The following is a 26,908-nucleotide window of genomic DNA, read 5'->3' as shown; positions in this document are numbered from 1 at the left end:
AAATTCAGAATTATATACTGTTTCACAGTTCTGGTTTTGGTATTTCCTGCAGGTTTGTCTGATCTTTCTGCTTACTTTGTCTTCTCTACTGGTGTATCATCACTTTCATTCTTGATAGTATTTCCTTTTACTGATTATTTTTTTCTAATTGAAAACACAGAAATAGAGTACCTGCATCCATTGGTGTAGAACAGTATAGAGCTGTCTTTAAAAAGTGCTAATATCAACTCAGAAAAAAAGAATTTACAACAGAAGTTCCAGGAGTAACTTGAGACTCAGGGTGTCTCATTTAATGGGTGTCTCATTTAATCCCCTCTCCCTGTGGATGTCCAGCATTTCCTAACAAAGTTAATACCGTTAATTATCTCAGGCTGAGCACCCAGAGGACTATTTGCTTCTGCAAATCTGGAATCTTTTCACTTGCTAGGGATAGAAATTATTAGAGTTATCTCCAGGGATTCAGGGGGCTGAGGGGGGGTTTCCTCTTTAATCTGCCCAGAGCTGTTTCAAACTAATTCCCTGCACGAACCTCCGTGTCCACGTTGCTATTTATGTGTGCATGTGTATAAGATAATAGAGAGTGACTGACTACAATATATGCGTTTAAGCTACTCAGCTGAAAATTACTGAGCATTAAAATCCACTGGGAATCACAAGACTTCTAAATTAGGAAAGCACATGTCAGTCAGTGTGTGGAAATGAGTCCTTGTACAAGAGTAGCTTTCAATAAGAAGAATGAGTATTGTTCCCTGGAGTACATCAATCCTAGTTTGGCCACTCTGTACCAGCTTTTACTATTTCTCTGGAAGCATACATTGGCTTTTGTTATTATTTTTTCCTGTCTTTTGTTCACTTGTGGATTTCTATTAAATATGTCTCATGGGCGAGCTATCAAGAGACACACCGCTGTGCTGTGACAAATGAAGGCATTTTCAACCATAAACAAAGTATTGTGGGATTGAAAAGAGTCATGGACAATGACAACTCTTTGTAGTTGTTTAAATGTATTTTTATTGTATTGCGCAGTGACACAGAAACTCTGAGAGCAATTTGCTGATTTGACCTAAGGTTGAAATGAGCAGAATGCTGCAGGGTAAATGAGGGGCTTTGGGAAAGAGGCATTTTTGTTGGACTAGTCCATCAGTACCTCTCTTTCCATGATTAAGGCATGTATTTTAATAGTGGTTAAATGACTTACAAGACTGTCCCATATAAAAAAAAAAATACCAGACAGCTTGAAAATCCGTGTTAGTAAGTTGAATCCTATTGATCGTCAAGCTTTTCATTCTAAAACTCATACGGGCATGCACTGAAAATGGTATTTCTATACTTTGGTTGAACTGAAAAAATACCCTGGAAAAAATGATGTGGTCACAGGTGATTAATTTCTATCAGTACATTATTTGTGTGCAGAAGAGCTTAGCAGAATGGTGAAAGACTGAAAATGTGAGCTGACTTGGTTTATTCAGAATTTGTGGGTCCTTTTTGATGCTGCCAGAGGGTCAACGTTTAAAATCATCATTAGCAGAGTATGTGAGAACATTTTCCAAGGTGTTAATTTATTGTTCCCAAATCGAAATGCTCAAGTCATAATTAGGAGCAGAGGGATAAGCAGGGATCAAGGGAAATGGGGTCTCTCATTAGACAGGTGAGCCAACCTGGTATTCACCTGCATGGGGTGTTGTCCATTCCTGTGACAAAACCAAAAACCTTGTTTCTAAGGAAGTAATGAGATCTCCCTGTAGATAACACCAGTAAATGAATAAATAAATACAAGAGAGGACTCGCCTACCTCTGGTTTGAGATGCTCTGCAGGCAGCTTGCCCCCTGGTTCCTGGGTGTCTCCCATTTGTTTCCATCTTATCCATCCAGAATGATACCTTGGGAGTTAGGAAGGTATTTAGGAATAGTGTATCTGGAAAGTCAAACAGGATTTCTCCTTTTGTCAAGTAGTGTGTCAGGCCTGACCTGAAACCAGCGTGGTTTTTAAGAGTCTTTCCATGAACTTTATTGTCTTCTCATTCAGTTCACTCTGCTTTTCCAGGTATAGCTTCTGGTTTTATCTCCTGAAAAATAGGGTAGTGCTCTCTGTGTTTTCAGTTAAAAATAGAGATAAATTCTTCTTAAAAATGTAAGCCTGCAGTCAGGGCATGCTTCTTTTTTTTTACAAAAGAAACTCATGTTCTGACTGCAGCCAGCAGAGGGTCCCCATCAAGAAGCTGAGAACCATCCTTAAACAGAAAGGAAATATGAAACTATTGCTGTTGCTGTTCCTTGCTAAAGAAAAAAACCAAACAGTTTTCCTCATTTTTAATAGTTTTATTAAATATAGTAAATCTGTTAAATATATGTTAGGTATATAGATACACTGATATGTGTTGGTCTCCTTCCACTTGCCTCAGGAGCAGGAACTTGCACCAGTGTGAGCTGAAGGAGAACCAACATCATTTTTACCTCTCACTTCACAGAGGAGGGAGGATTTCTCAGCAATTTATGCTGCCATCAGTCCATCCCAGACATTTGCTTTCTCCTCAAGATTGAGTTTCAGCCCAGCTCACATTTGTCTGGAGCACTGGCTCTGCAGGCTGCCTTGACACGTTAATTTAATTTGTGCTTCTCAATTCATACTCTCTCATTTACGATCAAATATTGGGAAAGGTTACAATTAATCAGAGTGGGGGAACAGAAGCCACCAAAGCTAATGATGTATTACTGCATTTGGGTTGCTCTGGAGGGGAATAATTGAGGTCCTTGTGTTACAGAAAACTATTATTAATAAGTAAAAATTGTCAAAAGAAAGCGACCTGCACCCATCTCCCCATTTTGCAATCTGTGTCTCTGTCAGGTTTCTTAAAAATGAAGTATTTTATTAAAGCTCCTGCCTGTAACCAGGTTTTTTGGCTGTGTGGCTGACCTGGGAGGAAATGTGCCTTTTCACAGGACCTTTTCACAGCCCTTACTGCTGCCCCCCACTTTGGGCTCACAGATGATACTCAGCATGCATGAAAGCAATTTTTAGATGCTAATAACATGCCCATCCCCAGGGGAAGAGGGCTCTGCTGCTGCTTGCTCAGCTGAGGAGCCACAGGGAATCCCTGCAGAAAATACAGGCTCACAGGCTTAATGCAGTGTACACTTCCTAATTGAAAATGAACTAATTGCTGGTTGTTTGAAAGCAAACATGTTACTGGGCTGAGGCAGACAGCACGGAGCCCCTCCTGAGGGAATATTTTAAGCCCAGCTCGTGCTCGAGCAGCAGTGAGGTGTGTGTAAGCAATCCTTGCAGGCTTCCCAGGGTGGCTCAGGGTCATGGTGACCACACATGATTTCCTGAGGGTAGTGGGACACTTTATCTGGCTGCTGAAATACCACAGTAAAAAAAATAGGGCTTACATAGCTATAGTACAGAGTCATTAAAAGTTCCACTTCATTATTCTAGGTACTACCTTTGTAAGGTTATTGTATGTTTTTATGTGTGGCAGAATTTCACAGACATTTGCTCAGGGTTATCTGGGGACATCTGGGATGGCAAGGGCTGTTGTCACTGCTTAAGGGATGCACTTGGGACTCTGGTAGTTTTCAAGATTACAAAATAGGAAAGAGCTTTCCAACTTTTTTAGTCTTAATTTAAAAGACCAGCTATTTGGAGGGGAAGCAGAAAATGGATCTGACTTTTTTATTGAGAACAGAAAATGGGGCAGAGTTAAGCAGAGTTCTCTCTTATTTAGTAGGTTGACTGGATTTCTCTTAGGATATGATAAAAGATACAGAATACTATTAACCTTAGGATTGAAGTAATCCTTTTTTGCCTTTTATTCCAATTTATTCCAAAACCTAATTTGGATTTTACGTGTTGTAAATGCAAAAATTTGTTCTTTGAGGGCAGTAACATACATCTGGACTTTCAGCTTTTCAGTTCATCAGTCTGTGAGTGTCCCCTGATGTCACATACAGGAGAAGGACAACTCATAAAAACCCCAGGATGGGGCCAGACTTATGAAAGTGAACAGCTCTGTGAGCTATGGGGTGTGAGCTGGCAGGGCTTTAACTTTTTGTGGGAAGGCTATTGCTGGAAATCCCATCCTAAGCACAGACCACCATGGGAGAGTCTGGCACCCAGAATAGTACTGCCACCCTCCTGGCTCCAGTGTGGGACTGTAGGATACTTCTTGCTGGAAAAACCCCTTCATTTGTGACTGGGAGGCAGCACAATGGTAGTGCAGTATCTGACAGAGTGGATTTACTTTTCTGGTCCATATCACACACCTTGCATGGGCATTATCTGAGGGAATTTCCTCTTTGGGGACCTGATCTGTCCTTGAGGGACATGGTTAAAATTTGGACCAGCCTGGGAGCCCATGGCACTGTGATGCTCAGTGAATTATTGCTGTGCACAGAAAGGAGTGCAATGCAAAGGAGCCAGGGCTGGCATAGATCTAGCAGGCAGGGTGTGCTGATTAGCATGTAATTCGATTTGTTAGGCACTACAGTAAACAGCATTAAGAGCAAAAGCAGTGATTGCTCCTGATAGCACCCTCTCAGCATTGCCTCGTGCCTGCAGCAGCCGGGTGGAGCTGTGTTACGGCTCCTCAGCAGGCACCAGCAGAGCTGGCACTGCTCCTTTCTTGGCAGAGACAAAGAAAGACAAACACTGCAATTACAGAAGTGTTCGGGTTGCTGTATCTACAGAGCGCAGCTCACGCGTTCCTCCTGCTGTCCCTGTTCCTTCCCCATTCCCTAGAGGCGCATCTCAGACCAGCACTGCTGTGGGTTGCTCAGGAGGAGAGGTGGTGCAATAGTCTGAATTTCCCCACTAGTATTGTGTTTTCCTTTAGTAAGTGTCATGTCCATCTTTTTTCCACCATGGCTTTGGCAAAGAAAGTCCCTTATCTCTAACTCTTGTGCCACAATTGGACTGTGGGTTGAGGAGACCTTGGCATGGCAGCCTGGAGCTGAACACTCAGCTCCTGGCTCTCCTGCTGAAGAGCAGACTTGCTTTAGGTGTCGTGCTGTCCTGCTTCCTGAATTCATTGTTTGCTGTCACCAAAGGACTGCCTCCTTCAGACCTCACATTTAGAAGCCCAAAATTAATGTGCTGCATCATTTCAGTGTAAGAGCGGGGGAAATATTTCTGTAGAAATGCCCCACTGAAGCAATGAAATGATGAGTTCTGTTTTCTCTTCCCCCCAAAGCCAGCTCAAGCCCCCTGCCATCAGCAGTAGCTGTTGTTAGCACAGGCTCCCCAGCCCCCTTGTGTTGAGTGTCACCTTGTGCCATGCATGAGGTGTTGGAATCAGCCAGACTATCCCTTGGCAAAGCACGTGCAGGGAGAGGACAGACATCCTGGTTGTGCTCATCCCACCAAAATAGCAACACATTATGACTACAATACCTCTCATTTCCTCTCCTTCTGTGGGGCTGAGCACAGGAGGAGCTGCACGGGGAGATGGCATTTGCTGAGAGCCCTGGAACAGTCAGGGCTACGTTGGAAGCTGTCGGGAAGAATTAAGTTAAGGGTGAGTGCTCTGGCGTGGGGGTGGCACAGAGGCAGCTCTGCAGAGCTGCCCCGCAGCCTCCCAGCTCCCTGTGCCTCTGATAAAGGCTGCCCTATTGTCTGTGGGATGTTTTCCTAAGTAATCCCATTAGGAAATTAGGGGTTCTTAATAACTGTGAGAGGATTGCTGTTTTGTGTGAATGGGCAGGTGCCTGAATGAACTTCATACATTTTGTGTCCTTGATACAAATTTCATAAGTTTTCTGCTACACACACATTATCCAGCATTCTGGAAAGCTCCATCATTTCTCTCCAAAGCACTTAGGTACCTCTTATTCCTAAAAGAGCTTTATATGTCTTGGAGAACATGTATTCACTTACCCAGGATATCTTCTGCTTCCACACCTGATTAAATAAGTCCTTTATTTTTTGTGTCATATCAGTAGAGCTATGGGAAAAATTAAATCATCTCCCTTTTTTATGAGGTATGAGGTACAAGCATAGCAGTGGGGACTGAATCAGGACACTTACAAGCCCAGAGCAAAAAGTTTCACAGACTTGGCTGCCCCAAACCCCCATCCTCAGACAGCTGAAGAAAACACGCAGCATCATTTCCATTCTTGAGAATGGAGAAATGAGGGAAAACAAAGCTTCCTTGTGACTGCTGTGTCTGTTACAGTTCTTTGGAGGGACTGTGCTAAGGGGAGGTTGGCTTGGCAGTGAAATGGAGGTAACTGGCTGGCTGGTGTCTTGTCAAGTGAATGTGCTGTTCATTTTAAAAAGCAATGTGCACTGTGCCAGCTGATGTGCTTTTAGTTATCCAGTGTTGTTTGGAGCTCGGGAGGACTTCAAGCATCCAGCAGCTGCCTTGGGATGCGGGTCCTTCGGGAAACCCTGGCATTGATCAGAGGAAAAAATACATGTCTAGAGCTGATGGTTTAAAATGTTACTCCAATAGTCTCATGGATTCCCATCCCCGAGGGCGAGTGAAATCGATGCAGTGCCATTGATCTGCAGCTGGCTGTGATTTGTGGAGCTCTGGTTGGGAGCAACTGCCTGACCTGGCGGCTGCTTCCATTTGAGCCTGGAAAATGGACAGTCTCTGAGCAGAGACCAACCATGGTGGCTTTGGAAGCATGTCTGGGAATGCCACAAGGTACCCAAATGCACCAAAGAAAAATAAAGCAATTATGATGCTGAAAAAGGAAAAATGCTACATATCAAAGTGATTGTAGGAGGCTTTGGGAGAGGAAGGTGAGGAAGATATCCAAGTTAACAGAGCTGGAGAGGCACTGTCAAAAGAGCAGGAGATTTTGGGAAGTTCAGAGTAGGGTAGAAAGCCAGAGAGGTGTATGGAAGATGAGACCCGTGGAGAGAGGCCAGCAGGAACAAGTCTGCCTTGTCTAAAGGAAATACGCATAAGGGAGACAATCACCTGCAAATACACGGGGGGAGTGGAGGGGGAGTGCCTTACAAAGCAGCCAGCAATCAATTTTCAAATAATGGACTTGATCTTTAGACAAACTAGTAAAAGGCAATGATGGTGGAATAAATACCTGATTTATCACCCCATCTTTTCTTTGGTGCGGTAACACAACTGTATTTTCTTCTCTGAGCTTCTCCTCTCTGCCTCCTGAATCAAAGTTAGGGCAGCACCTTTACAGCTGTGATAGAAGAGGTTTTACACAGCTGCCAGCCTCCTCACCCCACTGCTATTTCAGACAGATGCTGCTCAAGTGCTTAGCCAGCCCTGCTGGAAATGGCCCAGAGAGCAAGGTGGAGGACTATTCTGAGACAGGACAGTATTTCACTGAAAAGCAACAGGACCTCTCTCTGTTTCCCTGGGACCAGGAATTTGTCCTTGCCTTGCACAGCAGATTTCTGGAGTGCTCCAGAAAATCAGTTCTGAAGTTGCTTCAATAGAACTGTCAGGCTGCACTTCGTTTTAAGGTGGGACCCACCATCCCCAAGGGTTAATGCAGGTTGTGAGTGTCCTGGCTATTTCCTAAGCCAGTAGAGTGAACAAATACCTTTATCCCTCTCAGTGTGCAGCTCATGCCTCCTTTCACCTTGCCAATGAAACTTCTCTTGTTCCAGCTAATCTATTAGCCTATGTTCCCTTGTGTGCCCTGAAACCCTCCTGCTGCCTTCTCGGGGGGGCAAAACAGACAGGAGGAAGGTAAATCAACCTACTCCTACCTAAATGGACTAAAACCACTCACTTACTGTAGAGCAGGACCTGTAACAATTAGCTTTACCAGGGAGCCAGGTCAATCCAGTGATGGAGAAGCTGGGAAGGTCACATTTCCTCCAACAGCCTCCAGCTCCTTTCTTGTACAGCAGCAGTGGAGGGACTCCTCTCTCTTCTCCACACCACCTGTACAGAAACCAAAAGAGCTGATGCTCCTTCCTGGACCTTAAAAGGAATAGGGCCATGATGCAGTGAATCCCACCCAAGTCTGCTGGCCAGGAGCCAGGGACCTCTGCCCACCTGGGCATAAACCCAGGTGCTTTAGGAATGTGGCTCTCACAGCAAATCTTTTCTCTCCTGAAGAAGTCAGGCCATGATATTTATAATAGCTGATACCTGTTGCTTTTTTTAAGCAGAACCCTCCACAAATGCAGATGAAGGCACTTGGACCACGTTAGAATTACATCTGAGCTCTTTGTTTTCATCGCTGAAACGGCTCAGGAAGAATTCCCCTTTGACTGCTGCTGTGTGAGACCTACATCTGACCACAGCAGAGCCAGGCTCTCCTCTGGGAGATGGGTTGTCTTCGGTCCAGGATCTGGGGTATAGGTTTAGGATGCAAAGCTGTGGGTGCATTTGCTCCCCTCTTGTATCAGGGTGCAGCTCACCACTTACCCCAAGTTGTGTCCTTGGACCAAAGCCATCCATTGCTGCTGGCATTGCTCTGGGCTCGGAGCTTCCATGGGGTGCAGCTTGAAGCATGAGCAGAGAGAGGAGTAGAAAGTAGGACCTGGGGCATTTTTCCTGGGAATTTCATTGTTTCGTACAGTATTATGAACATACATAGTAAGAGACTGAGTTAATTTCTTAAAATCTTCTCCCAGAAAGGAGGTCAGATAAATGCTTGCCTCGCATAGATCTCAGTGTGTGAAGGTCATACAGGTATTTGGCTAACGACATCTACTAAAATTCCCTATGAAGTAAAATGGCTGAGGGTTACAACAGAGTGTAAAGATGTGTTTTTTTTCTTTTCTTCCCTGTTTCCCTGTGACTTCTCCAGATCTTTCCACCATGTTCGGGAAAAAGAAGAAACGGCTGGAAATTTCCGGGCCCTCCAACTTCGAGCACCGGGTCCACACTGGCTTCGACCACCGGGAGCAGAAGTTCACGGGGCTGCCTCAGCAGTGGCACAGTTTGCTGGCGGACACGGCCAACCGGCCGAAGCCCATGGTGGATCCCTCATGCATCACTCCCATCCAGCTGGCTCCTATGAAGGTACCATGCAAAGTCCCTTGGAATCCCTCAGACTGCCTTGAATTGCATGTCGTCTTAATGAGGCAATGCCGGCAGTGTGTGGGTATTGCATATCAGCTGTCCCGGGAGGCAGGCACGGCTGGGAGGGAGCTGCAAATCCAAACACTTAACAGCAGAGCTGCAAGGAAAAAAGGAATTCTGTGTGTAAAACTTGTGGGAGTGTCTCAGAAGAGTGCGAGTCACGGGTCTGGCAGGGGCCGAGCCTTCGCGCTCCCGGGCTGCAGAAGAAAAAGCCACAAGTCCCAGTGGAGGCCCAAAACGCTGCTCCTCTGCAGCATAAAGCTCCTTGATAATTAATTTAAGAACAGTGCTTTAGGCAAAGGCAGTTTGGAGCGAGGGAGAGAGGGAAAAGTACACCAAAGGAAAGAAATTAAATTGCTTGTTCAGCCGGGCAAGGAGCTCAGGGAGGGATCTCATTGCCACCCACCACTGCCTGCAGGGGTAGGACATGGTGATGAAGCTGAGCTCCTCGATGGGCGGGAAAATGAGGGGAAACAGCCCCAGGTCGTGGCTTGGGAGGCTCACGCTGGACACCTGGGAAGAAAACTTAGAGGGTAGAGCAGCACTGGCCAGGGAGCCATCAGGATTCCAGGCTCAGGATTCTGATAGACCAGTTGACCCTGATTGTGCACTTTGTCTGGGATTGCACATCCTGACATCCAAGTGAATCGCACCTGTGCGATGGTGGTGGCCTATACCCTGCCAGCCACACACCTCTCCCTGCCATGCAGCTGCAGAGTAAATTTAGGATTTCATTTGCCTGTGGATTTTTCTGCAACAAGGGAAAATCAGATAATCCTGAGAGCATGGACCCTTTAGTTATATTTGATAAGTGCTCTTTGCCAAATTTACATTTACTGCCTGCTCCAGAAGGGCACTCATCACTTGCTGATCAGCTCTGCTGGGTGCTGCTACAGGACAATGGGGATAAAACCAAGGTCTTCATTTTTTTGCTGTAATAAAATATCTTACTGATAATAGTGGCCCAGAATAATGAGGAAAAAGGTAGATAATCTTTTTCCTGCTAGTGGAGGAGAGCAACTTCGTTCCACAGCCCTTCTTAACACCAAAAAAATCTCTGGGTGTTTTGACATGAATACATGAAGATGTTTTAAAATGGGGAAGAAAAAAAATAGATTTATTATCTTGCAGAAATATCCTCTCTTTCCTGCAGTTCTGGAGCCATAAGTCCATAAGCTTAAAAAGTTTTAAATTGCATTAATTTTCTTGGCATTCTAAGGATATGACTCTGGGCTTTGGCCTGCAAATGGATGTGTGCTAATTGAAATGGGCCTCCATAATAGTGCTAGAAAGTTTGAATAGCAACTAAGAGGCATTGACTATCAGCTGAGAATTGGCTTTTGTCTCTGTTGCTAGATACCACTTTATTGTATATTTGTTAAGAATTAACATGCTTTGTTTTGATACATCTTAACCTACAGAGAGAAGCTGAGTTGCAGTCACTTTAAAATTAAGAACATTTAATGTTGCTAAACTAGTTCAGCATAAACATTTAATTTAGACAAGTTTTTTATGTGTGCACTTGCACCAGTACCTTTAGTGTTTAAAGGGTATTTGGCACTGAGGATTTCATAACTTCACTGAGAATGGAAGATTTAAAATGCATTTGCAGTTCATGAAGACAGGAACCAAAGGTTCTGAGATCTTGGTATTGTTTACAACTTTTCTTTTCTACCCAGCTGATAGTTCAATTAATGCACTGACGTGTAGCAGCAGAAGATTCATGGTTGTTCCCTCAGTCACAGTATTAAATCAGGCTGAGGCATTTGGCCAGAGTTAGTTCATGCTGTGGTTTCAGGTCATACAGCAGCTCTGTAACTCTGCTCTTAGGTGCTTCAAAATTTCTTTTCCATTTAATTCCCTCAGTATTGACTGTCTTTGTGGTGTGAGGCAGAAGTGTTCCTCCTAATTGGTGCTCTTTCGTGACTGAGGAGTAGCACAGATCAGAGAGACCAGCTTTGACAGCACCATTTCTTGGTTTTGAGACAGAACGGGTGTTCGCTTGCTTTAGACTTCACCAGAGCTGAGGCAGAGGAAGGCAAAGACTTTTTCTGAGTTCTGTAGGTTTTGCAGGTTTCTCAGTTAGTGGTGTTTGCTTGTTTCTCAGCCTGCAAAGCAGAGCTGATGGTATGCAGTGTATCCCTTTGGGTAAAACCAATAAATCATAAACACTCTCGCTGCTCCATCTCTATTCAAAGGCGGCAGGAGCAGCAGTGATGATGACGAGGCAGCGCCCTCGGCTCTCAGATATCCTGGGGGATGTCATCCCCCTGCCTCTGTGCTGGCTGGGATGAAAGGCTCCTCGTGCTTTGGCACGCGGGTGGCGGCGGCGGCTCGTCGTGGAAGTATCAGCCTTTGAATCCAAACCTGAGCTGGCTGTACAAAATCATTCATTTCAAAAACAACGGGAGACAATAATGGGATTCCCCTTCTCAGTGTGGCTGACCCAGATACCAGCAGAGGATTGTGTATTTCAGGTGCAAGCCCAAGTATAGCACAGCAGAAAACTTTATGAAAAATAGAACAGCAGTGATCTTGATAGGTTTGAGGAGTAGAGACAAGGAGGGGGTGAAAAAAGGCTGATTTCTCATTGAAAACATCCCTGCATGAAAAATGTGAACAGTCTGTGTCTGCCTGTACTTAAAATAGGCTTCATATAGTCTGACATCCTGATGCCAGGCCTCTTGGTCCTCTTGCTTCAGTGCTTTGTACTTGTTCCATGCGTACATGGAGCTCATGGTTTGCTGTTGGTTCTCAGCACACAATATGCATGGCTCGTCTTCACCCGTATGCTACACAGAAGCTCCAGTTTGTTACCACCCTTTGATTTTTGGAAAGCTTCAGAATCAATAACTAAGCAAATGCATCTCCACTCCATTCAAAGTACCAGGAAAACAGACACCAGAACCTTTATTCTGGGGATTTTTGCCAAAAGAGCTCATCACTGGCTTTGTAAAGATGCTCCATTAACATTCTTGAATGCCTGCTGCTGTCAGTCAGAGCAGGGTGGCACTGAAGACTTGTTAAAATCCCTTCCCATATTTCCCAGTGCAGGGAAGAGCTGAGCATCCTCACGTCTGTCAAGTTACTGGAGGGAAAAATTCCATTTGTTCATGAAAAAAAACCACCATACTGGGGTTATTCTTTAGTTGTCTGTGCTGCTACATGCATCAAGCCTCCATTGCTACGGTTTTTTGGTGCTTTGGGTAGTTTCATCCATTCACACCTTCAGCAAGATCAAGGTTCCCAACTTCAGGGTGATACAGTGCTGGGTTTGTCCTTGAGAAAGGAGGGAGGCAGCTGTCCGTGTTTGAGTGGCCAGATATGTAGAGACTTCAAGAAAACAGAATTCTGTCTGCTGGGACCTCCACATGACCTTCTCCCCTGAGCACACTGCAGTAAATCCAGCCATGCTCATGTGGTGGAGTTTCACTTTTCCTGAATTTTCTCCCCCATTTCCTTCTCTTGAAACACAGGTTTAAGGGGATGAGGGCTCTCGCTGCCCCGTGGTGTCTGCCATGCTCTGAGATGAGCACTAGCACAGAGGGGTGATGCAGAGTGTTCAGCAAAGGCAGAGGGAGATCCTCAGCTTGACATCGATGCTGTATTGTCAGGAAAATGGCAGGAGCCTCTTCTGTGCCCTGGGGGCTGGGCTGCCTTCAGAGCAGGGGAAACATTGTCCTTTCCATCCCTTCACCAAAGTGCTCTTGGATGCCCCACGTCTGAGCTGAGGTGCACATTAATTTGAGATGCACACTGACTGTGCCGTTAACCTGTGGCAGATCATTTACCTGGTGTCCTGCAATACATGGGTGTTGCAGAGCTGACAATTTCTGTAGGGGACAGACCACAGGGTTGCCAGCTTTTCTCCCAGCCGTTCATCCTCATATCTCAGTGGTCTACATGTTTTGTCTTAAAATTTTAGCTTTTCTCATTTTTGCCTCAAGCCTTGACCTCGATCCTGGTGAGTCAGCTTTAATTTTTAAAGCTTTTCAAAGTTTCTACTGATACATTTTAGCCTCTCTCCTACAGAGAGAAACAAACAATCAGAAAATGAGTTACTGGTTGTGGCCCTTTCAATAGCTCTGACATGAAAATCAAAGCTTTTGTTTACTCTTCAGGAAGACAGAAGAAAAAAAGCAAGTATTTATCTTCCCCATCTTGTTTGGCATCTTAAATTTTCCCAACAATGACATTCAAGCCTGGTTTATGGCGTAATTTTTTTCCTACATTTACATGCTTCCTTGCTTGGATGGAGGGTACTGTGCACAGTGATGCTGAGGGGTCAAAGCCCTCAAAGAGGAGATGAACAAGGGTCCTTGTCTGGACTTGAGCAGTCAAAAACATCCAGATTTCATTAGACAATCCCCAGCCCTCTCCTCCCATGTGGAATTGCTGTACCAGGAAAAAGGGAATAAAGAGCTGTTCAAAGGCTTTGCCCGCTGCATGGGGGCAGATGGACAAAGCAGTGTTGTCCTGACCTATCTTCCTCACCCTCCCAAATTTTTACTTCTCCTTCTTGATAGCATCTGCCAGGACAGGACCTGGAAGGCTGCTGACATCTCGTGGGCTTTCCTTGTAACCACATCATGTAAAGTCACACTTGGTTCTTAATTCCATACTTTGCAATGGCACATTTGGTCTGGTGCTTGCTCAGTTGGGAGAGGGTGGAGGGGCTGTCTCTAGAAAGGAGGAGCCAGCAGCTTGCAGCATAGCACATTCTGGGTGGAAGGAGTGTGGTTGAGCAGCAGGACAGCAGCTGGGGGGACTAGTGGGATGTCAGCCTTTGGAAAGGAGAGGGCAGAATTTGATGGACAATGCCCTTTAGCCTGATTGGACTTGGATGTTAGCCCTGCTCTGGGCAGGAGGGTGCACTGGAGGCAGAAGTCCCTTCCAGCCAACATTCTCCTGTGATTATCTTCATCTGCAAGTGATCGTTGTCAGATTTGCAATTGTCCTGTAAGGCAGCCCCACTTGCAGTTATTTTGATCACTGAACAGGAATGCATTTGCTGCTACGTGCTCCTGGAATAAAATACTGCTCCGCATTTAAGTGAAAGCTTTCCTTTCAAAGGGATAATGCTTCACCCTTGAGTGCCATTTGTTTTATGTGTCTATAAGTGACAAGGCTACTTCAGTTTCCTCTGTTCCACCCTGTACAGATATAATACAAATATGCCATCTAGTGTCCATCGATGTGTCTAACGGTGTGAGAAGAGCCAAGTTACCAAATAATTCTGTGTAATCTTGCAGGACATGAATCACTGTACAAATATAAATGAGCCACAGTATGAATCAGTGCAAGAAGTACACAGCTCAGAAGTTTTTTAGAATCATATCACTAGGTTAATATGTTCTCATATGTTCTACATTGTACAGAGGAAACTTTGGGCTTATTTCGGATTGTCTGATTTCAGAAAATTATAGGGTTTATGTAAGTCCTTTAGAAGAATACTTTTGTTGCCTGTGAAATTGATTTTAGCAATAGAGTCTGTGTTTAAAAGTCATTTGGACAATGCCCTCAATAACATGCTTTTAAATTGGTCAGCCCTGAATTGGTCAGGCAGTTGGACTGAGTGATTGTTGTAGCTCCCTTCCAACTGAAATAGTCCATTCCATTCCATTCCATTCCATTCCATTCCATTCCATTCTAAAGGAAGCGCCTCCCCCATGATGCTTTAACTGATACATTCTCAGTTCTTCTTTATAGTTTTCAGTTTCTGGCTGCTTCTTTATAGTTTTCAGTTTCTGGCTTTCTCAACAACAGAGTTCCTGATCAGCAGCTCTTGCGCTTTCATTCAGTTGTGTTCCATGCTGTTGAAACATTTCATCCAGCCTGATTTTGACATTGTTTTTCTAGAGCCTCATTTGGAGAATCAAAACCAGCATCATCATCATTTCAGACTGACTCAAAACACAGGATATTCCTCAGTTTTTCAGTTCAACTAATGAACCAGAAAATGAATTATTCACATACCTTTTTTGACCAAGATACTAGTTCTTCATGACAAGCCCCCAGGTTCAGCCAGGTACATTTGGAGTCTGTCTGCAGCTGGACTGTGGACACCAACACTGGGGTTTACAAGCAGGGCCTGGCTATCCTAGAGAGAAACACTGAGGTTGCCAGTAAAAAACCCTCTCCTAGAAGACAGAGTAAATATTGTAAGTGGCAAAAAAAAGGTTTTTCACATTCCATCTTACTACTGTTCTTTAAATGTGCTCAGATGAAGCAGGAGCAATGCCTGCAGGAATGTGGTTTTCAGAGGTGGTAGCTGTAGCTGACAGTGGGTGTGGGACTCCACTTTGCTCTGCTCTGGACTGTGAAGACAAGTTCAGCCCTGCACTAAAGCCTTTAATCCATTGTTCTGCCCCTCTGCCTTGGAGGGGTGACAATTGGTTGCCTGCTGATCATGTCCCTCATTTGAAAGGTCCCTGACATCCCCAGAAGAACTTGTGCTGCCAATACTCTCCTCCTGCAGGCGCTTGGAGGCAGGCTCACACCTACACCTGCACAGTCCCTCTGAGCTCACTGAGTGCTTCCCTGAGTCTTGGAGTTTGCTGTCTGCAGTGAGGAGATCCAAGGAAGTTCTTCAGAAATCCTTTATCATCTTAGCAACCTTTGCCCATACAACAGTCCTGATTTGAATTGGTCCACTCACATGACAAAGGAGTTACTTTACCTGGGTCTGCAGCAGTCATAGACAATAATACAGATCATTATTGATTACAGACTTCTGTGGGTAAAAATTGTCTCCAATATAATTAGTAAAAGAATGTTCTTAAATGCATCAGCACTGAGATTTTAAGTAATGTTTAGTGTTGGAGGAGTCTTGCAAGGGCAAGCTTATGTGGGTGAGCAGAACTTTGCAGTGCACTAAATAAAGATCGAAAGTAAACTTGGAGTTCACAGTCTACAGCTGCTGAAGCAGACCAGCCTCCTTTAGAGCTCAAAACTCACGTTAACCTATTGGTCTGTGCATTAAAGGTTCAAACTCTTGTGTCAGCATTTCAGAAACTGAATCTGCTCTCCTCTGGGAACACCAGACTGGGAATACTCTCCAGGTAGCACTTTATAACCTGGAACAAGCCAGGAGTTAGATCCTGAGCAAGGACACTCATAATCAGGTTCTTTTTTTAACATGGAAGTTGGTCCCTGAAGACAAATCTATAGACACTGTTCCAGTAACTCCTCTGGCTGGCTTGCCTGTCCTGAAAAATGAGCCATGCTCCCAGACTGCTGCCTGGAGGTGCAGGCCTCCATCACTGCTGATGTGGTTATGGTTTGTAGCTCCTTCTCATTTGTTCAGCCCAGCATTTTACTCCAAAGCCTTCCCTGCACTGACCATACTCTCCCTGGGCCCAGGGGCAGGGCCTGGGCCTGGGAAGGACCCAGGCAGGTGGAGGTGATGCTTCGGGGTCCTCCTGGAACCTGTTCCATGGCCATGGTCCCCCAGAGCAAAGCATGAAAGATAAACAGGGAAGTGTAAGCAGTAAATGCTTTCCCCAGTTAATGTTTGGGAAGGCTGGGCGTGTTTTACCAAGATCAGTCACACAGTCCAGCGAGCTCCCGCTTGGCTCAGCTGAGAAAGCCAGAATGGAGTACGCTGGGAGATACCTTGTTTCCATGGATTGGCCGAGCCTCCAGTGGTGCTGCTGAAGTCCCTCAATCGAAAGCTGAGGTAGAAAACTCTATGCTCGTTTCATCGGTGGTCGGCCGTGGGAAACACTAGGTGGCAGCAGGGAATCTCTGGAAGTTCGTATCCATGCGTGTCGTAGGCAGACCCTGACAGCTGAAGTAATGAGAAATCTGCTTGGGCATCCTGATGGCTTTTGCTTAAGGCACATGCTTTAGTCTACGTAGTAACAGGTCTGTGGAGGGGATTTCCACATAAAATTGGTCCTGCAGTATCTGCAGTCCACATCTGCTTGCTTCCTTCCTGGAAGGTGCTTACTCCTTCCATTTCATTCATCCATGCAGTGACAGCAGTTGTTCAGTCACTGCACATTCTGCACAGCTCAGTGAGATATTTGTCCCTAGGTCTGCTGATGAACTTGGTTTGAGCCACTGTAGTCCGGAACAGAAGCCAGACAGGTTACAGTCCCATTAAACTGTGTTCTGTATAACAGAAATCTTTAAGGTCCCCACACCATTCTGTGATTCTATAATTATAACCAAACAGCCACATTTATTCAATCCCAGCAGTTTAATTCAACAGAGTCATAGAATCAGAGGGAAAAAAATGTTGCCAAGCAGCTCACTTACCTGTGGAGCCAAAGCTCCAGGTGTAAATGTGCTTTTTTCTATCTCCTGCTCTGACATGATTAGATCTGGGCTTTGGTGGCTCTCTTAAGAATTTGAAAGTGCTTTGCTGAGCTTTCTTTCTTGTCTTCCCCTTCATGCAGGACCCAATTACACCAGACAAGTGCTATGTATTACCAGGGAACAGCACTGACTTACCTGCAGAGACTTTTAAATGCCTTTTCTGTTGTCTGTGGGATGAACTGTGTGGGCCAGCAAAAAAAAAAAGGGCATTTCAGATAGAGATCTCTGGAGAGAGAAAAGTGAACGAAAGGGAAGTATTTAGGGTGAGCATTTCTGCTTTTTAATTGCTGAGATCCAACAGACATTAGTAGTTAACTATCAGGATCACACAGTTAAAAGGATAGCATGAGACTGTGAATTTTACTGAATTTTACAGTTTTGTAGTCTGGGCAGAACAGTAATTGGTATCTGTGTCCTAGATTGCATTTAATGATTCTCACTGAGCACAGTGCAATTGAAGATCCTTAGTGCTAAGGCTTACGCTTCCATATGAAGTAGCATTTTCCAGGAGTGTTGGCATATATAGGTGTAGAAATCTAGTTTAAACACCGTGGTTTTAATGAACCACCCTGGGAAAATGCTCTGGAGCAGGAGATGAGGTCTGACTCCATCCCACACCCCAGGCCAGGGGAAGCAGCCCTGTTTCTCTCTTATTAGCAGCATCTGTACTGCCCTTTTCCTTCTCCCTGACTTCCCATGCTGTCTGGAGGGGTTGGAGGGGGGAGGGAGCCACTCTGTGTCAGGCAGATTAATTTATTAAGCGTGTCAGGACCAATCTGCCGCCGAGGACAGAGTGCACTTGGTGGCGACGCAGCCCAGCAAATCGAATCAAATCGAGATTAGCCTAGAAATGTTTGAGCAGTTTCTTGTACATGAGAGATTGTCATGCTGGGCTGGGCTTCACCTCTGCTGCAGAGCATCCTCTGAAATCTCCTGCCTCACTTTGTTCCCATCAAGAAGGTGTTTGATTTGCACTTCTCTTTTACAAGAGGGAATAATTAAAATGTCAGCTGAGGAAGCTCCTCGCGTCTTTTGTCTCACCTGCCTTGTAAATTTGACCTACCTGTAAGATTTCTGCACAGGAGCACTTTTTGCTTCATGTCCATGTTTGCAGGTGAAAACCACTCAGTGGGAGTCAGTCCTACTTCCTTAGAACATTCCTATGGCTGCATTTCCCATCTGATAGTGTCCTTGAAAAGGAAGAGTAATATATTTCCTTGAAGGAAAGAATGCTGCAATTTACAATGCAGATGAAATTATTTTGTGTTTTTATTTTGCCAGTACAAATCCCTGGATTCCCTGAAATTAAGGAGTGAGCTTTCAGGAGAGGATGAAGAAGTCCAAAGTAGTCAGAGAGAGCAGTCAGATTAAAATTGCCCCTTGCATGTGTGTGGTCAGGAATGCACAATTTTAGTGCGTTAGGAAGAACCTTGAAACTTTCTGACTGTTTTAAGGCCATGGGACTGAGGCATTTTTTGGCACTGTACCTTGGTAGTGCCTTCCCTGCCAACATGGGCAGTGCTCTGCACACATGATCCTGCCCTTCCTCGGGGTGTTAATCCCAAATTCTCTGGTCTGAGATTGCAGGGACTGTCCCAGCCACGAGCAGGGCTTGTGGGCAGCGAGCCCCATCGATTTGCAGTGCTGGGGACTGAGGCACTCAGCTCTCACCAACATCTTCCACTCTCTTCCTCTGCCTGATGATTTATGGAGTGGGAAAGTAATTCACAACCCTCTGCCACGGCTTGCAGAACACCAGGAGCTCCTCGAGCCGGCCCCACACACTCAGAAACAGAAATGTTAACTGTCTTCAAGCATCTGCTGTATATAAAGCTTCCTTTGCTGTGGCGGATTGCAGCCAAAAGTAATACAGTTCAAATTGTTTCTTCTAAATTAACAGACTGTCAAAATCCTCATTTTAATTAAAAGCAGGAGATGACCGTGACCACAGCGGAGTGACCCAAGAGCCTCTGCCCTCCTGAGCAAGTGCCCCACTGTCAGAGCTGTCAGATGAAGGCAATTACTTCCCGAGCATAGAATTTTATCACACTGGAATTGACTTAAATATTTCAGAAAGCTCAATCAAACTGCAGCTACAAAAATCTTTCACTGAGGAAAAAAAGCACCGGGATCATTAATTGGGTTAATGCTCCATCAACCTTGCATTTGTTAATGGGCATGTTTAGGGCACGAGGGCAACCTCATGCAGGGAAATTTCATCCGAGCTACAAAGACGGTTTATGCTGCAGTGCGACTTTGTGAGTTACAGGCTGTCCCTCTCCTCAGCTTTTTTAATTGGTGCTGCTGGTCAAGAGCAGACTGCGTTCCCCATGTGCAGTGCCCTGTGCCACGGTGGTCATTATGGTAAATGTACAGCTGAGCGGGACTGCGAGGTGGGGCACTGGATTTCACAGCACCCACCCTACAGCAGGGCTCCTCTCCCCATAAAAATCCCACCCCGGCCCTTTTGTGGCCCGTAGAATAAAATCTGTGATAGAGGCTTGGTTGTAGAAAGGTTTCTTCTAAATGCCTGTCAGCCCTGGGAAGACTCACATGGTGTTGTGCCCCACCAGTTCCCAGCAGCAATCATGTGTAGGTGTAAAATGCTGACTCTGTGCTCTAAAAACAGTGGCAGTGGGTGTCTCAGTGTCAGCACCGTGTGGGAGACCCACGGCTCCTCTGGAGTGAAGCAGTGTGTTATCAAAGTTGAAGTATTTGGGGAGCAGATGGTGAAGTGTTGTTTAATTCTTGCAATTCCTCATGCATTTGTTGAGAAAAGTGGGGTTTTGTTTTCCTCACATCACCGCCACGTAAAACCCCCCAAAAATAACAGTCTAGGCTGCAGATATTAGATGTAAGGATGACTGGCTGATACACATTAAGGTTGATGATGATTGTGATGTGGCTGCAGAGAACTCTGCACCCATTTGGGGTAGCCCCAGGCCCCCATAGGCCCCTCTTGCTGTCCCACCTCCCTGCAGTTTCCCTGGAGAGTGCTTGCACCAAGTTCAGATGGGCAGCAGAGTCCACTCATGCCTGGTTTAAGACACATTTTTGCGATGCATTTTCCTTTAAAAGTGGCGATGCCAGAACTGAAAGAGGCATCAGGATTGCCACCAGCCCTTGCTTTGTCTCCTGTTGTCTGCATTGTGGCTGAGGATGAGCAGCTGTAGTACAGAAGGCATTGTTCTTTCCCTAAGTGCACCAGTAACTGAGGCACAAACCAGTTCCCAAGCCCAGATCTCAGAGATACCAGAGAGACTGGAGCCTCAGTGCTTTGTATGAACTGCCCTTAGTTCTGTTATTTTTATTTGGACAAAACCATGTTTAAGTCACTCACAGCCCTGCCTGTGGCAAAGTTTGGTCCTGGACCTGTGACCTGTCATGAGCTTCCAGTCTGCTCCTGTCTTGGTGTTACAAAACTAAAAGTGGCGTTGTGTTTCTTGGAGGGAGGGATTTTTGTCATCTTCCCCAAATGTCCCCAACTTTGCTTTGTGTTTTTTAGCTGGCTCTGGAGTCAGCCCAGTTGGAAAGCTTCTGCTTTGTTGGTGTTTTCTTGGTGCAGCTGTTGGTGCTGCTGCTGCAGTTTCCCCCATCACTGCCATGGGATCCTGTGTGGTGCAGAAACCACACCAGCAGTTTCTGACCACAGCTGTACCTCAGTAAATCTTACTGAATTTGCTTTGCAACTTCCTTGAGAAAAAAAATCCCAAAACAATTCCTCTAACACAGAGGCACTGACAGATGACATGGCTTTGAAAGGGAGAGAACCTGGTCCTGCTGATTGATCAGGCTTCTCAGGTCACTGATCTTTGTCTTTTCCTGCCAGAAGATGTTGATTTGACAAAACAGGAAAATTTTACATTGATGACCAGATTTTTTCCAGAATTTGGACAAAACAATCTTGCAATCTTTGGTATGGTTTGATACAGCTTTTTAGTTTAGTGGGTCCTCTCTGTGCACTGTTGTGCTGAAAACATTGCCACCAGCCTTATGAAAATGCAGCATTACTAAGAGGGCAGTAAACATTCCTGTGGCTAATGTTTTTGAGGAATTCAATTTTGTGAGACATTTTGCTTTTCCTTTCCATCTTTGGATAAAAGAAAATTTTGAAGGATCCCAAGTCCTATGAAAGAGAAATTGTTTGGTTTGAGATCTCTCCTCTCCTCTCCCTGAAGTGCTGTTTAACCCATCAGTAATAAATACACTTTCTCTTTCAAACTAAAGCTTGTAGGTCACATTTCACTCATTTGTTGTGTGTCTGAGAGATCTGTGTATGTATTACATATAAAATTGCACAGATCAGATCTGGTTTAAGTAGGCCTAGAGTAATTATTTTTAACTATTAATGTTCTCTAATAGCATTTCAAGTTACATATAACAAGCATTTTGTGTATTTAAAAAAAAAAGTTACTAGAATGCAGATATTTCAGTGACATTTTAAAACTACATGTTTTGTTAAAGTTGCTGTATTTTAAAATGTTAAAAGAATTACCGGTGAATGTGATTATAATGAAACGTTACTCTTGTTGGTATGGAAACCAACTTTTAAAACTGCTGTGCGGGGTGAGAAATTACATGGTGCCGTTTTGGTGAGCCCTTTTTTATAGTGTTCCATTATTTTGGTTTTGAAGAATTTTAAACAGCTGGCACTAGTGTTGTTAAGCATATTAGACTGCTCTGAAGCTGTACCTTTGTTTTGATCCAGTGATTTGGAGTCAGCTCTGGCGACGTGCACGTCCCAGACATGGCACATCCTGCAGCCCCCATGGGCTCCTGCCCTCCCAAAGGCTGGCTTGGCTGGGTTTTACTTTGGGGGTTTGCATTTCTCTTTAATATCTCCTGTGCAGGGGAAAGGTCCTGTCTAAGAGCTGTCCCAAACCGGGATTTACGGATCTCCCAGAAAGGGATTAGAGCACTTCATGGGACAGGGCTGTGGCTCATGTGCTTTGACACTTCCCAGCAAGGGGCAGGTGACACCATCTCCCACTCCTGCTTTGGGCAGGACTCTGTGGTGTAAAGTGCATGTTTGGTCCAGGGACGAGAGACCCAAAACCCTGGCCCAGCTGAGTCATCCAACACCACTGCAATCTGCAGAATGCCTTCCCCAAGGAAGGACCTGTGGGATACCAAAACTATTACTTTCTTCTAATATTGTTTTTATGGGGAGAATGAGAATTTATAGCATTGGGAAGGAATTCGTAACAGAAGTGATATAAACTCTGAGGCTTCCAGGTGTAAACCAAGCTCTAAATTACAGGCTTCAGGAAGGGATGTTCTGACACACTTTCCTGTCTGTTGTGTATTCCTTGTGACTAACTCTGAGTAATAGCTGTTTTGTAGACAGGCTGTAGATCAAAACTGGAGCAGATCCCACAGGACACTACTGGAGGGTGCAGAGTGATAATTACCTCTTACCCCATCCAGCATCATTTCTCACTATGTATCTGATGAGTTGCTGTCGAAAAGGCTTGTTTCCAGGTTAATCTGTATGGCACAAGTGCTGTAAACTTCTCACTTAAGGGAAAGAGGGGATGGAGGTATAGAAATTTTTTTCAGTCCTTTCTCATGAAGCTTCTCCATTCAGATGTAATTAAGAACTCATTATGAGTTCTGAGGAATGTGAAAGGATTGGGAGGATAACTCTGACACTGTCATTTGGAAAAGCAACTCAGAGGTTTGAACTTGTTCTCAAGTGAGTATTCCACAGGGAAAAGCCTTAAGTGCCCAGTGGAGCTGCTTACCTGAGAGCAGCAGTCCCGGCTCCTGGCTGAGCTCTCTGGGCACTGGGCCTTCAGCTGCCATCCTTTTTCCTCCCTGGCACCACTTTTACTTCTCCATGTACAATCAGCCATTGGAGACGTGGGCAGGTCTTTTTATCTCTCACCTCCCACCTTCCCCCCTGAGCCTGGTCCTGGTGTCAGCCCACAGGATGGCACCTCAGGCTTAAACTGAGCCTCACACACAAGGGAAAGGATCCACCTCATGTTGGCCCTGGGCTGCTGGAAAAAGCAGGCATTTGCTGCATGCTTTTGTCTCTTTCCAGGAGTTTTAAAAGACTCCAGCTATTTTGGGGTCACAGAATCACAGAGTGGGTCTGTTTGGAAGGGACCACAGTGGGTCATCTGGTCCCACCTCCCTTCTCCAGCAGGGTTATCCCAGAGCACGTGGCGCAGGATTTCAACCAGACACTTCTTGAGTATCTCCAGTGAGGGAGACTCCACAGCCTCTCTGGGCAGTGTACTCCATTGTGTGGGCACCTGCACAGCAAATTCTTCCTCCTCTAGGTACTTTTGCTTCTGGTAAGAGTAAAATGCAGACCCCTGACACCTTTGGCTGCAGCTGTAAAACTTTTACTTACAGGGAAGCCGGAGTTTCCTTCTGAAGTGATGACAAGGATCCCTTTTTCTCTCCAAGTGCCGTTCATATTTGTTTACACTGAGGAGTAAAATGTGGTGTCATGAACACAGCTTCAAATACCTTGAGTGTCTTGAAACACAAGAAAATAAATTACCAACACATCCATCACTTAGATTATTCCGACCATCTGTGCTTTATGCACCTTTTCTTAAGAAAAAAAATTGATTTTCAGCTGTGCATAGGCTGTGCTTTTAGTTCATGTATAATGCAAATGAGCGGAGAAGCTAGCTAGAGGCAAAATCAGAGTCAAGATTGGCTGTTTATAAGGGTGACCTTTCCCTAAAATTCCTTTTTTCTTTCACCCTGCACATCACAGAGATTTAAAATCCTCATTGACTCCTGAAAACACAGCTCCGGGAGGACAAAGGATGATATATTCTTAACGAGTGTGTAAAGTATAGTAGTTCTAAAGACAATAAATGCAAGGTCGCATTAGGGCAAAACAGTTAATTACCCACTTCATTATTGTCAAGGTTAATACAGTATTTGAGCGCAGGAGCTGTTTTTCATCTCCTCCTGGAAACAAGGCGAGACAGCCTTTCTCACAGACAGATCCATTATAGCTTATCACCGCAGGACAGGCCGCTGCAGAAGCGCCGTGAAGGATGGCTACTGTCAGCAGGCTCCAGAGCCGGCGCCCAGCCTGTCCAGAGAGCGGTGGCAGTGAAATGGGAGCTGCAGCTCCAGCCTTAATTCACGGAGACTGCGCCCCATTGATTTAATGTACAAGGGGAACGGTAGCGTAAAATTCACCGGCACTCCTTCATCTGCGGGACCATTGATCCCTCCTCAATTGCCCAAGGCGCTGGAAAACGTCCTTTAATAAACATGGAGTATCGACCAGCACCGAGGCCAGCTTGCCCTGGGGAGCCCAGTGGGAGCTGCGCCCGCGGAAGGGCTCGGTCCCGGTTTTCCATGCGTGCCGAGGTGTTGTACGGCTTTCCATTACATGATCTCAACAGACAGAACAAAGGCCTTGGAAATCTTAGCCCATCAACCTTTGCAAAGAATACCTTGCTTTTATCTGCTTTGCCTGCAGCAGCTTTGAAAATTCCTTAAGTTTAAAAATATGGAGACCAGTCAGTGGTTAAAAAAAATTCAGAAAACAATCTCTGTAAATGTGTCTAGAGTACAGAGAGAGAGAGAATTCCCTCCTCCTCCTATGGAAGCACACTTTTTTCAGTTTGTAAAGCCTTTAAAATTAGACAAACTAGTCTAGTTCCTATGACACTAATGACCAGGATAACTGTGTTTATATCACTTTCCATGTAGCCTTTTTCTGTTACATTTTCTTTCAAGGTTTTTGTTTTGCTTTTTAAGTTAGAGCTTGAATTTCCCATCATTTGTGATTCCTCCAATTGTATTTCTGTCCCATGAAGTTTTCCCTCTGCTCCCTGATACAGTGCCCAGTAACCGGAGTCCACGGTCCCAAACCAAGACCCCACATCGTAAGTCCAGCTTTTCCACTGAAGTCATTCCTTGGAATTGAATACCTGGGTACTTCCTGTGGGCCTGGCACTCACTCCCTGCAGGCTTTCAGGTTTGGGAATTTGGGCCATGGTTATGGCAGCTCCCAATCTCAGGCTTCTTTCTGCACATACTGTACTTCCCAGGAAAGCTGTGGGTGCTGGTGAGCCCCCAGCACACACTTTCTCTCTGGTAAATCACTTCAGGACAAGTTAACATGGTACATCATGTGTTTTATTCTTTATTTATAACATCTTACTTGATTTTATTTTTTAATTTTGATGCTCTGCTCATCCTTACAGAGCAATTACTTCTATTACTTCTTCAGACCGATCCTTCTTTGGGATATTCATTTGTTCTTTCAGCCTGGTAAATGGTTCTGCCCACCAGGGAGTTAGACAGTGTACTTCAGAATTGTGTATAAACATCTTAAGTTCTATCCAGATAGCAAAGCACTTGACAATATGGAGTATTGCATAGGGTCTTGGTGGAACACTTCCCAGATTTTCTTCTCCAGGGACACTGCAGTTCTTTTGATAGGAATGGTGCTAGATGTTTCCTTGGAAAAGATCAAGCCTGGTGTAGGCTGTCTGATTTGGCCAGGGGGCATCTCACCAAATCTATGTCCTTCCATATAAGGGAAATGCAAAATTTTAAAACAAGCCAAAGCAAATAGAAATATTGTTGTTGTTATTAGCAATAAATAAGTATCATAATTGCTAATAATTGTTATTCATCACAAAGCACTGACTATTCAGTGGAAAGTGTGCCTCTGGAATAGGTAAGTTTTATCCTCCCTTTGTGCTGGCCATTTTCATTTTCTCATGGAAAAGAATCTGAAGCCATCACACTTGCAAGTCACTGTTTGCCAGTGATCATCCTTAAAATGCTGGGATAAAAGAAAAGGGGTTTGGTTCTTAATCCCCTTAACTTCATCAGTCAGGATGAGACAGCACTGAGGTCCCAGAGCTGTCCAAGACAGCTTCATCAGGCTGGGGCTTTGGTGGCAAATGCTTTTTTTGAAAAATCAGAATTTCCTGTAAGATCATTTTACTATTAGTACTATTTTTACATCCTCATAATCAAAAAGGTTGCTCCCACGCATGCACCTGTCTGCAGAAAATCCCTGAACTGCAGGGATTTGTCACCAGTGAATTCCCTAACATATAAACACTCAGCTGCATTCTTCTAAATCTTCCTTCTGAAGATGTCTGAAAATCCTGGTTCCAGACAGCATGTGCCGGGAGGAGCAGAGAGACAACTCCTCTTGCCTGTAACAGAAGAGGCCACTCTGCTCCAGGGGCTCCCTGTGGCTCTGAGGCCCTTCTGTGCAGACCCAGCGTGGCTGCTCCAGGAAACCCCTCCTTTGTGAAGGCCAGTCCCGTGGGGAGTGTTAAATTGGCGCTTTCCTCCTCGGCAGGCATTTGCACAGGGGAGCAGGGTGGCAGTTGGGTATTTCAATCTTGTTTTCAATTATAAGCATTTCATTGTCGAATGTTGCTGGTTTATTATGTGATAATTAAATATGAATGATCGCACAGTCATCCTGCCAAAGAGGCTGTAGCAGAATGAAACCAATTCCTCTTATCCTGCTGAATGGCTTTGGAGGCGAAAGGAGTGATCTATTTGCTGTCCCTTATTTTTGCTGTCCTATTGTTTCAGTACCACTGGCTTCAAAA

At 44.9% G+C, this 26,908-nt stretch overlaps 1 protein-coding gene across 2 annotated transcripts in view; it reads left to right on the top strand.

The window, feature by feature from the left end:
* The window catches only part of PAK5 (p21 (RAC1) activated kinase 5), an 87,734-nt gene that overhangs the window by 39,698 nt on the left and 21,128 nt on the right, over positions 1 to 26,908 (top strand). For both annotated transcript variants that reach the window (XM_082277115.1, XM_082277116.1), the window contains one exon: positions 8,746 to 8,960. In XM_082277115.1, the coding sequence (XP_082133241.1) occupies positions 8,757 to 8,960 (204 nt within the window). In that variant the 5' untranslated portion in view covers positions 8,746 to 8,756. The remainder of the gene's footprint in view (positions 1 to 8,745; positions 8,961 to 26,908) is intronic.

This window comes from Coloeus monedula, assembly GCF_965178545.1.
Source record: "Coloeus monedula genome assembly, chromosome: 2".
NCBI lineage: Eukaryota > Metazoa > Chordata > Aves > Passeriformes > Corvidae > Coloeus > Coloeus monedula.
The sequence above is the reverse complement of the archived record's forward strand: the minus strand, read 5'-3'. Positions and strand labels throughout refer to the sequence as shown.